The sequence below is a fragment of the Penicillium longicatenatum genome, assembly GCF_028827895.1.
Source record: "Penicillium longicatenatum strain IBT 33135 chromosome Unknown contig_7_segment0_segment0, whole genome shotgun sequence".
Lineage (NCBI taxonomy): Eukaryota > Fungi > Ascomycota > Eurotiomycetes > Eurotiales > Aspergillaceae > Penicillium > Penicillium longicatenatum.
In genome coordinates, this window is record NW_026643124.1 from 2,272,698 (window position 1) to 2,286,135 (window position 13,438).

General features: G+C 49.0%; 7 protein-coding genes across 7 annotated transcripts; 3 read left to right on the forward strand and 4 right to left on the reverse strand.

The window, feature by feature from the left end:
- Nucleotides 1-59: 59 nt before the first annotated feature.
- Nucleotides 60-981, reverse strand: N7484_011114 (uncharacterized protein; the record flags this gene model as incomplete). The annotated part of the gene is made up of 2 exons (XM_057121501.1): nucleotides 60-381; nucleotides 440-981. 2 exons carry the CDS (start codon nucleotides 979-981, stop codon nucleotides 60-62), a joined length of 864 nt encoding a protein of 287 aa, XP_056967255.1.
- A 418-nt stretch (nucleotides 982-1,399) lies between these two features.
- trpE (anthranilate synthase TRP2) lies at nucleotides 1,400-3,170 on the forward strand (the record flags this gene model as incomplete). Its single annotated transcript, XM_057121502.1, has 5 exons — nucleotides 1,400-1,411; nucleotides 1,495-1,643; nucleotides 1,729-1,802; nucleotides 1,862-1,971; nucleotides 2,037-3,170. The coding sequence occupies 5 exons, from the start codon at nucleotides 1,400-1,402 to the stop codon at nucleotides 3,168-3,170; spliced, it is 1,479 nt and encodes a 492-aa protein (XP_056967256.1).
- Nucleotides 3,171-3,915: 745 nt separating this feature from the next.
- On the reverse strand, nucleotides 3,916-5,757 carry N7484_011116 (uncharacterized protein; the record flags this gene model as incomplete). The annotated part of the gene is made up of 1 exon (XM_057121503.1): nucleotides 3,916-5,757. The coding sequence occupies one exon, from the start codon at nucleotides 5,755-5,757 to the stop codon at nucleotides 3,916-3,918; it is 1,842 nt and encodes a 613-aa protein (XP_056967257.1).
- A 1,704-nt stretch (nucleotides 5,758-7,461) lies between these two features.
- Nucleotides 7,462-9,222, forward strand: N7484_011117 (hexokinase family protein; the record flags this gene model as incomplete). The annotated part of the gene is made up of 2 exons (XM_057121504.1): nucleotides 7,462-7,910; nucleotides 7,968-9,222. 2 exons carry the CDS (start codon nucleotides 7,462-7,464, stop codon nucleotides 9,220-9,222), a joined length of 1,704 nt encoding a protein of 567 aa, XP_056967258.1.
- Nucleotides 9,223-9,623: 401 nt separating this feature from the next.
- N7484_011118 (BolA family protein) lies at nucleotides 9,624-10,078 on the reverse strand (the record flags this gene model as incomplete). Its single annotated transcript, XM_057121505.1, has 2 exons — nucleotides 9,624-9,796; nucleotides 9,865-10,078. 2 exons carry the CDS (start codon nucleotides 10,076-10,078, stop codon nucleotides 9,624-9,626), a joined length of 387 nt encoding a protein of 128 aa, XP_056967259.1.
- Nucleotides 10,079-10,355: 277 nt separating this feature from the next.
- Nucleotides 10,356-11,686, forward strand: N7484_011119 (Nif3-like dinuclear metal center hexameric protein; the record flags this gene model as incomplete). Its single annotated transcript, XM_057121506.1, has 4 exons — nucleotides 10,356-10,417; nucleotides 10,473-10,516; nucleotides 10,580-10,705; nucleotides 10,812-11,686. The coding sequence occupies 4 exons, from the start codon at nucleotides 10,356-10,358 to the stop codon at nucleotides 11,684-11,686; spliced, it is 1,107 nt and encodes a 368-aa protein (XP_056967260.1).
- Nucleotides 11,687-11,856: 170 nt separating this feature from the next.
- Nucleotides 11,857-12,859, reverse strand: N7484_011120 (N-acyl homoserine lactonase family protein; the record flags this gene model as incomplete). Its single annotated transcript, XM_057121507.1, has 3 exons — nucleotides 11,857-12,465; nucleotides 12,538-12,685; nucleotides 12,741-12,859. The coding sequence occupies 3 exons, from the start codon at nucleotides 12,857-12,859 to the stop codon at nucleotides 11,857-11,859; spliced, it is 876 nt and encodes a 291-aa protein (XP_056967261.1).
- Between the last annotated feature and the right edge of the window lie 579 nt (nucleotides 12,860-13,438).

The following is a 13,438-nucleotide window of genomic DNA, read 5'->3' on the forward strand; positions in this document are numbered from 1 at the left end:
TCGTAATAGTAGAACTATCTATACATCGTGTTTATACCGCTGGATATGCTTTTGTACCTTCAAGTTTTCAATAGCTGGCGCTGTCTCTGTTCTCTCCTTGTTCTTCGCCCACGTGCTCGGATCTTGAATCCATCTTCAACATCTTTCCATCCACGCATCCAGGCGCTCAGTCCCTCAAGGACAACTTCTCCTTCTGTTTCGCCAATCTCATCAATATGTTTGCGACCACCCCATCCTCGTTTAGCTTTTCGGCGCACAGAATCTCTCGCAAGCCGGGCTCTTTTCTGTTCGTCGCGCATCCCTTCAATCCAATGTTGCAACCCATGGATCGTTCCTTGAATGCCTTCCAACTCAACAGCATCTTCCACCAAATCCGAGCGACTAAAATCAAACGAGATAAGCAAAGCCCAGACAAGCAATGAAGCACGTGTGCACCTACAGTTCAGATACTTCATCCTCAAGTTCAGCTACCGTCCTCGTCAACCCCCGGCATCGATCCTCATAGACTTCTCGAATCTCAACAGACTCCGTATGCCGTTGCTGTAGCTCCTGATTTAAAGAAGTTACCTCCCCCAAAAGCGTCGTGAGCTGGGAGGCCATTCCTTGCCGTTTGCGCTCCTCATTACGGCTCTTCGCCAGCCAATCTGGCTCCTTTAGCTCCGCAGCATCAGCATCTCCTAGCAAAGACTTTGTGCGAAAGCTTCGCCGCCGGCCGCCATGCGCTACCTCTTGCGCGAACTCCGGCTGCGGATCGCGTAGGATAGCTTCAATCGCGTCGAGGTGCCGATGAATCAATGGGCCTGCATTACTATCCCTGCTATCTGCGCCGAGGGATGCCGATGCAAGATGCGCCAATTCCGCAAGACGATCTTGCCATGGTGTTCGTGTGGCTGGGCGGGTATCTGGGGTGTGATTGATGGATTCAATTGGTTCAAGTTCGGCTTTGGTCACTGAGAGACCATTAACTTCCGGTGATTCCATGTGGGTACTTGTGTTTAAATGGTTCTTCATGGTGAGTGATGGCAGAACCCATTGTCAATTGCACCAGTGGCTGGGGATCTGCAGCTTCTACTCATCACATCGGAATCCTCGTCGCTTATTGATAACACCCCACGCTTAACCTTTTCGGGGAATGTTACACAGGGCGCTGTTGTGGTCGGAGCTGGAAAGTGTAGCTTATCAATAATTGCTATTCCGTTCATGATTGTCATTTTAGCGTTCAATCCATATTGTACCGAACATCGTGGTTGAAGACTGAAGTGGGTAGTACAGACTACATACTCCGTACCTCAAGAGATAGTCGAAGCCCCACATCGACTCATTTTCCCACCGCCAAATCTCTCTGTGTCATCGGAAGCCCGGTCTTTGTCCAGTCATAGAACAGCAATTCCACCAGACAATGGCGCCTTTGGTAAGTGCAGCGTCTCTGCGCGACTTTTTAAGTACCCTCTTAGTCAGTGACAGATTGCTAACGATGCTTGCGCTCTGACTCAGATTACTCCAGTCCCGTCGTTCGAGACGGCGCGAGAGGTCATCTCGCAGTCGAGAAATTCCAAATTCGCCCCAAACTTGCTGCCAGTCACTGCTTCGATCCCTGCCGATCTCTTGACCCCTACATTGGCCTACCTTAAGCTTGCTGAGAAGTAAGTGCGAGCCTTGTAGTGTCGCGGCCGTGCCCCGCAGGGCGGGGAATTCTAGAACAGCCAGGCTAATTCTCAATCTACATAGTTCTCGTTTGTCATTTTTGTACGAGAGCGCCGCGACCACGGAGACTATCGGACGATACAGTTTTGTTGGCGCAGGTGGGTGACGTGTAGGCGAGCTGCTATGTATTCATGTTTTCCTGACTCGGCATTGCTAGACCCCCGAAAAGTTATCAAGACCGGTCCAGGCCATGGTCCGGAGGCTGATCCTCTGCCCTACCTGGAAGAGGAGCTGTCCCAGTTCCGCGTTGCCACTGTTCCAGGCTTGGTTCTCCCCCTCTGACTGCCGGAGCAATTGGATATGTGGGCTATGACTGTGTCCGATACTTCGAGCCGAAGACTGCCCGGCCCATGAAGGATGTGCTGGGCGTTCCGGAATCATTCTTCATGCTCTACGACACTATTGTTGCTTTTGATCATTTCTTCCAGGTCGTCAAGGTCATCACCTATGTCCCGATCCCCGAATCGGATGCCGACATCGAGGCCGAATACCGCAAGGGAGAGCAGATCATCCAGAAAACCATTGACACTTTGCTGCAAGACCGCACACCAATGCCGCCGCAAGGCCCTATCATTCAGAACCAAGAGTACACCTCCAACATCGGTCAGGAGGGCTACGAGAACCACGTGAAGGTCCTGAAGGAGCACATTGGCAAGGGCGATATCTTCCAGACCGTGCCCTCACAACGGCTGTCTCGGCCAACATCTCTCCACCCCTACAACCTTTTCCGCCACCTCCGCACTGTCAACCCCTCTCCCTACCTGTTCTACATCGACTGTCAAGACTTCCAGCTCGTAGGAGCCAGCCCCGAGCTCCTCGTCAAGGAAGAGCGCGGCCGGATCATCACCCACCCAATCGCGGGTACCGTGAAGCGCGGCAAGACTCTCGAAGAAGACACCGCGCTAGCCGACGAGCTGCGCAGCAGTTTGAAAGACCGAGCTGAGCACGTCATGCTGGTGGATCTAGCCCGTAACGACGTGAACCGTGTATGCGACCCGATGACCACCCAAGTAGACCGCATGATGGTCGTCGAGAAATTCTCCCACGTCCAGCACCTCGTCTCGCAGGTCTCCGGCGTCCTACGTCCCGGCAAGACCCGTTTCGACGCTTTCCGCTCAATCTTCCCCGCTGGTACCGTCTCCGGTGCGCCCAAGGTGCGCGCCATGCAGCTGATCGCTGAGCTCGAGCGCGAGAAGCGTGGCGTCTACGCCGGTGCCGTTGGATACTTCGGTTACAACATTGCCAACAGCGACGGATCCAAAGAGGACCCCGGTGCTATGGACACCTGTATTGCGCTTCGCACTATGATGGTCAAGGATGGTGTTGCCTACCTGCAGGCTGGTGGTGGTATCGTCTTCGACTCTGACCCGTACGACGAGTATATCGAGACCATCAACAAGCTCGGTGCGAACATTGCTTGTATTCGTGGCGCGGAGGCGAAGTATCTCAGCATGGAGAAGAACTAGAGCATCTCAGGTTCTGCATCAAGCGATCTCGGGTAAAGACACATTTCAATGATTTACGCATCCACTTTCTTTTTCGGATTTTTCGTTTAGACCATTGTACATCTCGGATTCATCTTTACTAAAATTAAATTATACTCTTTCCAATGTTATTTATGACGGGGTGTCATGAAAATGAATAAGAAGCATGAAAGGTAGAGAGCATGTGGAGCATAGGCTATAGAGAAGAGGACGCAGAGTATGAGATGCAGAGAGGGGGTGGTCCAGAATGTCAAGGAATGTTCCCTTAACATTCAGGTCTCGGAAAGATTCTCAAACATAAGCCCCACTGCCCTAGTGGTTAATCCCCCAGATACTTGATCAAATTGATTTGGGACATGCGCGTTGGCTAAGGTGGTTCCGGTCCTAGTTTCAGCGGCTCATGCTTAGGAGAGTGAGCGGAATTCGGCTACAGCCAGGATACAGATCGAAAAGATCTTTCTTTTTACTTATTCTTTGATACTAAATTTTTTTTACAAATTTTTGCCAATTGTTTTGGAGGTCATCTGTGCGTGTAAAGTTCTTGGTGGAGTAGTTGAAGTACATAATGCGGCTGCGAAGTAGGGATCTTTGAAACTTGCTCATGTATTTCCTTTAGATTTCTGAAGATGCAAGATTGGGCGCTCAGCCCTTGATGATGGTATTTTTTTTTTTTTTTTTTTTTTTTTTTTTTAATGAATCACTTTTACAGTTAAGGCTCCTTAATTCCTCAAGTGGACAATAACTCCAACGCAACGCCAATATCGCCTGATATTCCAACCGCCAAATCTTCTTCTTCCAAGTCCCAGGGCACACAACCTGAAGCCTCCATCCCAACTCGAATCAACCGAAACGATCGATTCGAGGATTCAGCTACCAAATCCTCATTCGGCCATCGTAACACACCAGGAGTATTCAACCCAACTCCCAACTCCAAGATAACAGTTTCCCCAGCCTGTCCACCATTAATATCCAACTCCTCTAAAAATTTCCGCCAAAGCCTCTCCTGCCCTCTAAAAGGCCCCGCATTGAAGTAATCACCTCCACGCACACACAGCGTCAACTCCCCGCCACAAAACCTACATCTCGGCACCAATGTCTCATCAGTAAGAACCTGTGAAACAGGATCAAGAAACGGTAAGGCCGCATCAATGAAAGGTTCAGAAAGAAAAACCGCATCAGCCCTACACTTCCCATAGCACTGCAAATATTTGTATTGACCCTGCGGCGTCGATATCCGTTCAACCGGAAACCCATTCTTAACAAAGAAACCATCTGCATTCGTCGTACGGATATGATATCTGCTTTCCTCAAACCGACCCACTATATCTCGTAGGAGTCCGTAAACAGGTGAAACAGGCCACCGACGCACAATATCCATATGCAAGAAGAAGTATCCCCATTTCTGGGATGGACTGTCCCAGCCATGATACCCGAACACATCATACAGCCTGCGAAGACCTTTTGCCTTGAAGGCGGGGAAATTGGCGTCGAAGAGGGTTGTTGAGGTATAGTCGAGGCCTGTTGCGGCTGAGAGACCTGCACCGGCGGTTATGATGAGTGATGATGCGTCTTCGAGCCAGGCGCGAGCTTTTAGGATCGATGGGTTTAAAGGAGTTTGGGGCTGGGGTTGAGAGAGTAGACTGGATGGCGAGTATATGAGATTGGGGCAGCTATGCTTCAATCCTGTGAGTAAATCCCGGTAAAGAACCTCGTCCTTTTGGAGAAATGTGTCAAAAATAATATCTGTTATGGAGGTCGTGCTGTGTTCCTGGTACCAGGATAGCACAGTCTCCACAGCGATGTTTGCTGCAAGAGCGGAAGGAAATGCAAAAAGGCCCGTGGAGATACAGCAAAATGCGACGACTTTCCGGCCGTCTGCGAAAGAGGGTAATGAATCAGCGGCATCTAGGCAGGCCCGATAGCAAGAAGCGAGCTGAGTTTTGTGCTTTGCTGCCGGGTTCTCTCCATGATTTAGTTGTGGTCCAACTGTATGTAGAACCCATTCTGCCGGAAGAAGGAATCCAGGTGTGACTTTTGCCGAGCCGGCTGGCTCTAGGTGTCCCTGCGCTTTGATTAGGGTATGGCAAGCATCCCGTAGACGTGGCCCAGCAGCCGAATGGATGACATTATCGATGCATAGATGTTCGGGTCTGAAACAGCCCTCCAGCTGGGCGTTTGCGGCGTTGACGATCGCCGTGACATCTGTTAAAGAGGTAATATCTCCTTTCCAGCAGGATATTCGAAGAGGTTTGCTATTTGGAGCTTGGGATTTGATTATCACGTCGGGACTGATGGAGGTTGTTGAGGTGAGCAACTTGTGTTGGTTGTTGTATTGAATCACTGCCTCAATATGGGTGAGGATATCTGTTGGGATATTTGAAATTGCAGGTCGTTGGCAAAGGGTTTGTCGAAGAGCTTGGAGTTGCGACCATGTGTCCGTTTCGAATATCCATCCTGGGCCTTCGTGGTGGGCGCCGCATTTACATATGGATTGTCTTGTTGGCTGAGAGCTTAGGAGGTAGCGAAGGGCTTCTTCCAATCTTGAAGACAATGGCACTTTAGCTTCCATCGTGAATGAAGGTTTTTAGTATGCAAAATGTGAAATCAAATCCACGGGCATATCTTGATAATGGCTCGATGAGTCGATGTATATAAGCCCTAGTAGAGTAGTGCAAACAGCGGCACTAATTCCGTGTCGTAGTGTGTGATTGGCTGGTTGTGCGTTTAGCTAGTTTGCATTATGGGCAAACACTCTATCTTAGCCAATGAAAGCTATAATTGGTGTTTGCAGCTTTTGCTAATGACGTCAATGGCCGAAGTGATAGGAACCGACACCACCCTGAGCAGCACCAAGCTGTAAACCAGCACTCCTCCCAGTGGTATTGGCAATTTCATGTATAGCACCACTAGCAAGAGAATTTCCATAAAGTTGGGGCCACTGTAGAAGCTAAGAGTTACTAGGCCTTCCAGGCATTGAAAGAGAAAACTACACGCACATTGCACCATACCACATCTACTAGATCTACTTCACACCTCAATCAAGATAGATAAAAAATAGACAGCACTGGCTCTGTAGAGATAGAGTAAGCTATCATTAATTTTGCGGAGTATTTTGGAAGACAGTATTGGCCCACACTATCAATATGAACATGAAAGTAGAGCCAAGATGAAAACATCAAGTAGTATCAAAGTGAACATCTGTATCTACTAGTCCCGGATTTCCTTTCAACGCCACTTGTTGGTTGATATTCTTTATTTTTGTGTTTCTGTTGCTCATGACTTAGTGGAACATGGCTATCTTGGCTCAAGCCTTGTCTGAATTTGCCCTGACACGTAGACTGGTTAGATACGTGATAGCTGCTCAAAGAGGACTTGAGCAACAAGGTGTTTGTTGGCCGGTGCTTCTTTATCACACGTCTCTCGTCGTGAAGCTGTGGTTTGTGCCTCCACATCACAATGAAAGGACGGAGGAAAAGGTAATTGTATTTGCTTTGATGCCGGCGATAAGCTCAAGGACTGCGCTCTCAAGCTAGGAGGACGAGCAGCCCCAGGAGGGAGAGTGGCCTCTCAGCAGATTGTGGAAGGGGGTCATTCAGGAGGAGAACTTTGATGGTCTGAACGGTTAGTGAGGCACGGAGCATGCGCATCGTAAACATACCTTAAAGTCGTCGAGGCAAGCGAAGAGACCTTGTTGATCAGTATGATCAAGTTGATGATAAGTGTGTCAAGGAGGAAGATAGACAGAGATTACTTTAAAGATGGTTAGCTTGATGGACGGGCAGACGCCAACCTAGAACAAATTCTTAAAGGTGGACGTCTTCCAGTCCCATTTTCATTTGCACTAGTCTGTTCAAGAAGTCTTGGAAGTGCTGTCTCTCTAGATCCACCGAGGCACTTGTAGCCTCGACCTGGGATTGAACATCATCTGTCCTTCCCCCATACTGACGGAGGTGTTTCTTGAAAGACAGCATATCGATCTCTTGTGCCGTGGAGCTATCATTCAGGGATGACTGAGGCTGGCTTCAAGGTTCATACATAAGGAGCCGATGAACACTTGGTATTTCGTCAAACATTGAGGAAAGAATAGATCGCGAAATAATTGCTCTAAATACCGTAATAATGATGGCTGCTCTTATAGATTAGATTTTCGACATGATTGGTTGAACTCCCGCTCCCGTCATCCGGGGAAATCCCACGGATAAACTGGAGTGAGACCGACATGCAACATCATTATGCCTTCAGGCACCAGGGTTGCCACCAATTGCACATCACCATGGCCAGATCAGACCCTGCATTGCAAAATTTCCTCCAGCCACTAAAGATCGAGTTCGATAGGCTCTACCGCTTGTCATACCGTCTGTCTGTCACATATCGTGCATTGGCGGCCGACTCCTCGGAGCAATTCTTCCCCACTGCCACCACACGTTTGCCCACTGGGCGCGAAAAGGGACGCTATCTGGCCGTGTATCTCGGTTTATTCTATCTTCGGGTGGCATTCATCGACCTACTGGGCGAAGAGCAAGTAGAGAAACACTCCCATGTTCGGCGTACGCTAGAGAAAGCATGGCCCATCGAGAATCGCATGCGCCAAGACCAGGCTGACTCTTTGTTTTCTTGGATTGGGGATTGTATTGCGGAGGTTATCCATGATGACTTGGCCAATTCCAAAGACGATACGCCCTCTGAAATCACGATGGGCATTTCATTCTGTTTCCCAATCAAGTAATGTCCCTCGCTACGTCCCGCTTTCCATATGAGGGGAATTAACACCCGTTGTAGGCAAAAGTTTCTCAATGAGGCTATCCTTATGCCTACAGGGAAAGGATTTACGCTGAAATCCTCTCTAAATCTGCGACAAGCACTTCTTGATGGTTACGAGTGTCATACCAGGCGCTCTGATGAGGATCCTGCTGAGATGCCCGCAAAACGACAGAAGAAATACTGTCTCCCAAAACTCAAGATTACCGTCATGACTAATGATACGATTGCTACATTTGCTTCGCTGGCATATTCGGTCCGCACTCTTCCTAATACTCGGGTCGTCATGGGCCTCATCGTAGGTGCAGGCTGTAATTCAGCCGTGCCTATGAAATTTGCCGATCTCCAAGAAGCTAAAATCCAATATATTCGCGAAAAAGACCCCGATGCAGATGAGACGATTGTTTCTACTGAGTGGACGCTCCGAGGTGCAAGCAAACCACTGGAAGAGTTGAAAATCGTGAACAAGTGGGATGCCGAGCTCGAGGCCCACTCCAACCGCCCGGGATTCCAGCCGCTGGAGTATATGGTGGGCGGTCGGTATATCGGCGAACTAGTGCGCATTATATGCTATGATTGGTTCCATGAAACAAAGGCAGTTCCTCGGTCTTCATTGCCCGCGAAGCTAGTGGAGGAGTACACTTTGACGACAGATTTCCTGTCCCTGGTGGTAGCATCGAGCTATTCCGACGAACAACTCGCAAAGGAACTATCGCAGCAACTTCCAGCGCCAGAATCCAGCGACTGGGAATGGACAACTGAGTATGCAGGACATATTCGCTCCATTGCAGCTGCAGTACAGGATCGGTCGGCAGCCTTGATTGCGGCCGCAACAGTTGGACTTCTTGCTTGCACCCGCGAGATCCGGCTGCAAGACACGGAGTCTACAGATTCTCCGACAGCTAGCATGGATAAATTACAGGTTGCGAACCAGGAAAATCAGGATCCGGAATTTGGGTCTTCAACATCAGGTTGGCAAAACGGGCCCGAAGAGCTAGTTGTGGCGGTGTCTGGTGGTGTTATACAGCACTACCCATACTACAAACACACCATTCAACGTTATATTGATCGACTTATCATCAGTGCAGGGCCACAAAGTGAAGGCAAGAGCATTTTCCTTCGAGAGGCTAGCGATGGTGGTATTATAGGCGTGGGTGTTCTTGCTGGCACCATTGCAGGGGAAATCGAGGGAATAATTGGCTCGACATTGGAAGAGCAGCATAGATTCGAAGAAAACTTACGGGAAAGCTGTAAGGATATCACAAATGTCTCCTGAGGCGAGCAACCATGAAAGTGACTATAACAATGTGAATAAAATCAGGATCCTGTAAGCTTTTCCTCATAACAATTGACGTCGGAAGTATGGGACCTACTTTGGTTTTATTCTCTGCTACAAGTTTTTATATACTCTACATGATACTTTTATCCAAGAAATGTTCTTTGTACTTTTGTAAAGACATTAATGGACATTAAGCTCTATCATACACAAATCCCGACAGTCGGCACCATGGCTGTGCCTACTATCCCAAGGTATCATCAAAACAAGTTTCGCAAAAACGGGGCTTTCAAAGTTGAACGGGCTAATATGCGAATCTCATCACAGATCAGATTCCCAGGCCATACCATCTCCCTCCCCATATCAATTATGACTGTTGTCTAATGTTTTTTTTTTTTTTTTTACTGCTGGAGTGCCTGCCACTGCTCGGGAGTGTAGCACTTGGGAGTCCAAGCGTGAATAGCCGCGATCTCAGCCTTCAGAACGGAGTTAACGAGACGGTGGCGCGCAAGCATGTTCTTACTCTCGAACTGCGGGGAGACAATCACTGCCTGGAAAGCCTGACCACAGCCGCCTATACAAAAAGCAAATATGATCAGCATTCAGGCTCAACAGACAAAGGATTCGATGTCCAATTCCTACCCGATAGATCTTCAATCTCAACGTGTTGCGCCTGCAGCTGATCAAGCAGCTTGAGCTTCAGCGAGTCCGCAGTGATACCCGAGGTGTCGGCCATGGCAGCGTTGACGGCGGAGAAGGAACGCGCGGAGAGGGAAAAGGCGGCGCGCTGTGGGACCGGACGGAGGAGATAGCTACAGCCTCTCAAGACAGTGGAATAGGAAGTGCGGGAGAACATCAAGCGCGATCAGAGCGAAGATTGAAGAGTTAGTCGAGCCACCGGATGGAAAGTGAATTGATGAGGTTCATCTGTATTACAAATTCAGCCGCTGTGGCTGGTGTCGGACTATAGACGGGTGGATAGATTATCCGACATACTTGCAGTTCACGTGCTGATAGGTTTCGATAGCGTCACTGTTTCCACTTTCTTTTTAGATCTGTACCTGTCCTTCCTTTGCAGAATTGTTTTTGGTTCCATGAATTCTTTACGTTTTGGTCTACGAAGCTATTCCACTATGTCTACCACTCCTTCTTGCTCGCCCTTTACTCGGGCCGTGGTCAGCTCTATGAGGAAGCTGTTCGTGCAATCATAGCTCCCCGCAATTTGAGCTCTTTTGACCCGCTATGCATAGGTACCCCGAGGCATTGGCCGATAAGAGCTTCGACAACACTGGATGTAGGTTGAACGACCCAGCATTTATTGTGCATCAATTGGAACAAACTAACCCGTTTTCTCTAGTACTTCTGGAAGCTCCATTTGAGCCATCACGGCGCCAGAAGAACTCCGTGCTGCTGGCCATTGATCTGACAACAGCGGTTGCAGATGAAGCAATTCGGCGCCAGGATTCAGCCATTGTGGCCTACCGTATGTCTCCTATTCATTTCCCCCTTGACATCCCTTAGCTGGACCGATCTCTCGAGGGGTGTGACCTGTCAATTTCAAACAACAGACTTTGCTAAGATTGTCTCAGACCCAATCATTTTCCGTGGTCTGAAGTCCCTTACTCTCGAAGATACCCAACAAAGATCTCTATTGCGACTTGCCCAGCATGGCATCAGTGTCTACTCCCCTCATACTGCCGTCGACACCGTTCCCGGTGGTATGGCTGACTGGCTCTGTGACGTAGTGACTGGCACATTCAAGTCCGACTTTAAGCCGCAGTCCTCAGTCACAGAATGTGCATCCACTTTGTACTCAGCACCTACTTACCCCCAACCTGAGCTCGTCCCCAATGCAGCATCAGCAAGCCTTTCTCAGCAAATACCCCACACCCGATCTACAATTCACCCCTCGCCTCCGGCTTCTATCCCCGAAGGCTTCGAAGATGCCGGTGCAGGTCGCTTGGTGACCTTCAATGAAGCCCAGCCTCTCACGACACTAATTGACCACATTGGCCGTGGTGTGGGTCTCCCGGGTGGAATTCCCATTGCGACTCCCCAGGGCCAGTCGATCAACGACATTCGTATTCGTACTGTGGGTATGTGCCCTGGGTCCGGCTCTGGGGTTCTTCTTCGTGGGAACGAAATCCCTGATCTCCTTTTCACTGGGGAAATGAGCCATCACGAGGCTCTTGCGGCTACAGAGAAGGGTTCAGTCGTTATCTCGTTGGCTCACTCCAACTCTGAGCGCGGATATCTCTGTGCCGTCATGCGGAACCAGCTCCTTCGTGAAGTGTCACAGACTTGGCAAAGTGACAGAAAGGCAGCTCTCCAGGCCGTCCAAGAAATCTCCAAGCAAGGTGGGGCTGCTACTGGCTCTCAGGAGGTATACCAAGATGCCAGTGTCGAGGTTTCTGTTAGCGAGGCCGATCGTGATCCTTATGGAATCATGGTCTGGCTTGCTTAGTCGCTCAGTAATGACTATATGTGACATAAAATAGAAAAAGCGGTTCATGGGAACTGAATTGGATCTAGCCGACATGCTACCTACTCCTCTCCACACAAACCTTCAAAAAGTAGCCTTCTCAAACAAAGCTCTTGAGATTCGAATCCTTCATTTAGAAATGACCAGAAGCCTCACTCAAAGAAGCTTTTCTCGCTCATCAACTTCTGAGCAACATCTTTATCATGACCAAAGATCAACCTCGCATTAAACAACCGCTGAAGCCTCCGAATCATGTTGAGGCTACGATGCCACGCAGTATGATCCCTAGCCAACCCACCATGCGGATGCCCAAGTTCATAATTCTCCACAACATGAAACTGATCCGTCGTCCAAATAAAAGTCCCATCTTTCTCCAGATTAACCTGCATAATACACAAACCCGGCGTATGTCCCGGCGAATGATGCAAAGTAATCCCCTGAAACAGATCCAGCGAAGACTCCGTGAACGTCTGCCAGTTAAGCTTTTCCAACGACATATAATGTCCAAGATAAACACCCAGGTCTGCTCCAGTACCAATAGCCCAACAGGCATGTTTAAATTCCTCTTCATGCACCCAGATCGGGACATCAGTGCCAATAAAATGTTCAAGTCCACCTGCATGATCCAAATGGAGATGACCAATAATAACAGCTTTGACATCTTTGATATCATGTCCGGTGGCCTTGATAGCCGCCGGCAATTTATGGACATCGGCATATTCGACTCGAGGGAAGACGTCCGTGACTGGAGCGGGCCATTTCTATAGAGAATCAGCCAACATATTGGAAAACTTGAATTAACAACCTTGGCATGAACTTGAACGTGAACATACCACCTCGATATCCTCCGCACAGCCGGTTTCATAAAGAATAAGTCCCACGCCAGGATACTCTATCAAGGCCGATAGAAGCACAAGTTGACGTCGTTTATTCACCGGATTCGGATTACTCAACAAGCTTGCATTGGCGCCCCGAAGGATCCTACGGTAAAAGTCAGACATATCACAGAGAGTAACAGAGGCAGACCGGAACCAACCAGGATTCATCCGCTTCCAGCATCCCCAGATTTAAGATATACATCTTCGTGCCTGGGGGACATCGGAAAGCCGGAATGGCTGCCGAAGCGAGCAGGGCAGCGGGATTAGCAGAGACCATTTCGATGAACCAACGAGCCTTGGGAAGATGTTGAACAATGATCAAGCTTGAATATGCCCCGGTGTTTCTGCAGGGATAAATACAGGAATCGAGGTTTCATGACCTGAATCCTCTGGCCAAAGTCCGAACCCCGCATATGTACCCACTGATGGTCAAATCCCGATTTTGTGAATCCCGATGGGGTAAATACATCATTCTTGCAGGCTACGCGGGGTACTACGTTGCTTAAGTGGTGTTGTTTCGTTCAAGTTTGGATGTTGACGGAGATTTGGGATGGATAGTTCAGCCGGGCTAGGTAGGGTACTGCATAGTATGTGCATGAGGTGCAGGGAATCCATTGATAAAACCGTTACTCTACAGGTAAAGAAGAATGAGAACTGCGAGTTCCCAACCTCGGAGACATGGATCATGAACTGTAGATACATACCCGAGGTCTGGCAGAGATACCGCCGGGCATCAACCGAAGATATACCCCAAACCCCGGATCTACATCCATTACCAATTCCGGCTCAGCTATGACAAAATGAGTACGGCCGAATGAATTCCAACAAATCGGCTGATTGCAATTTTGAGATTTAC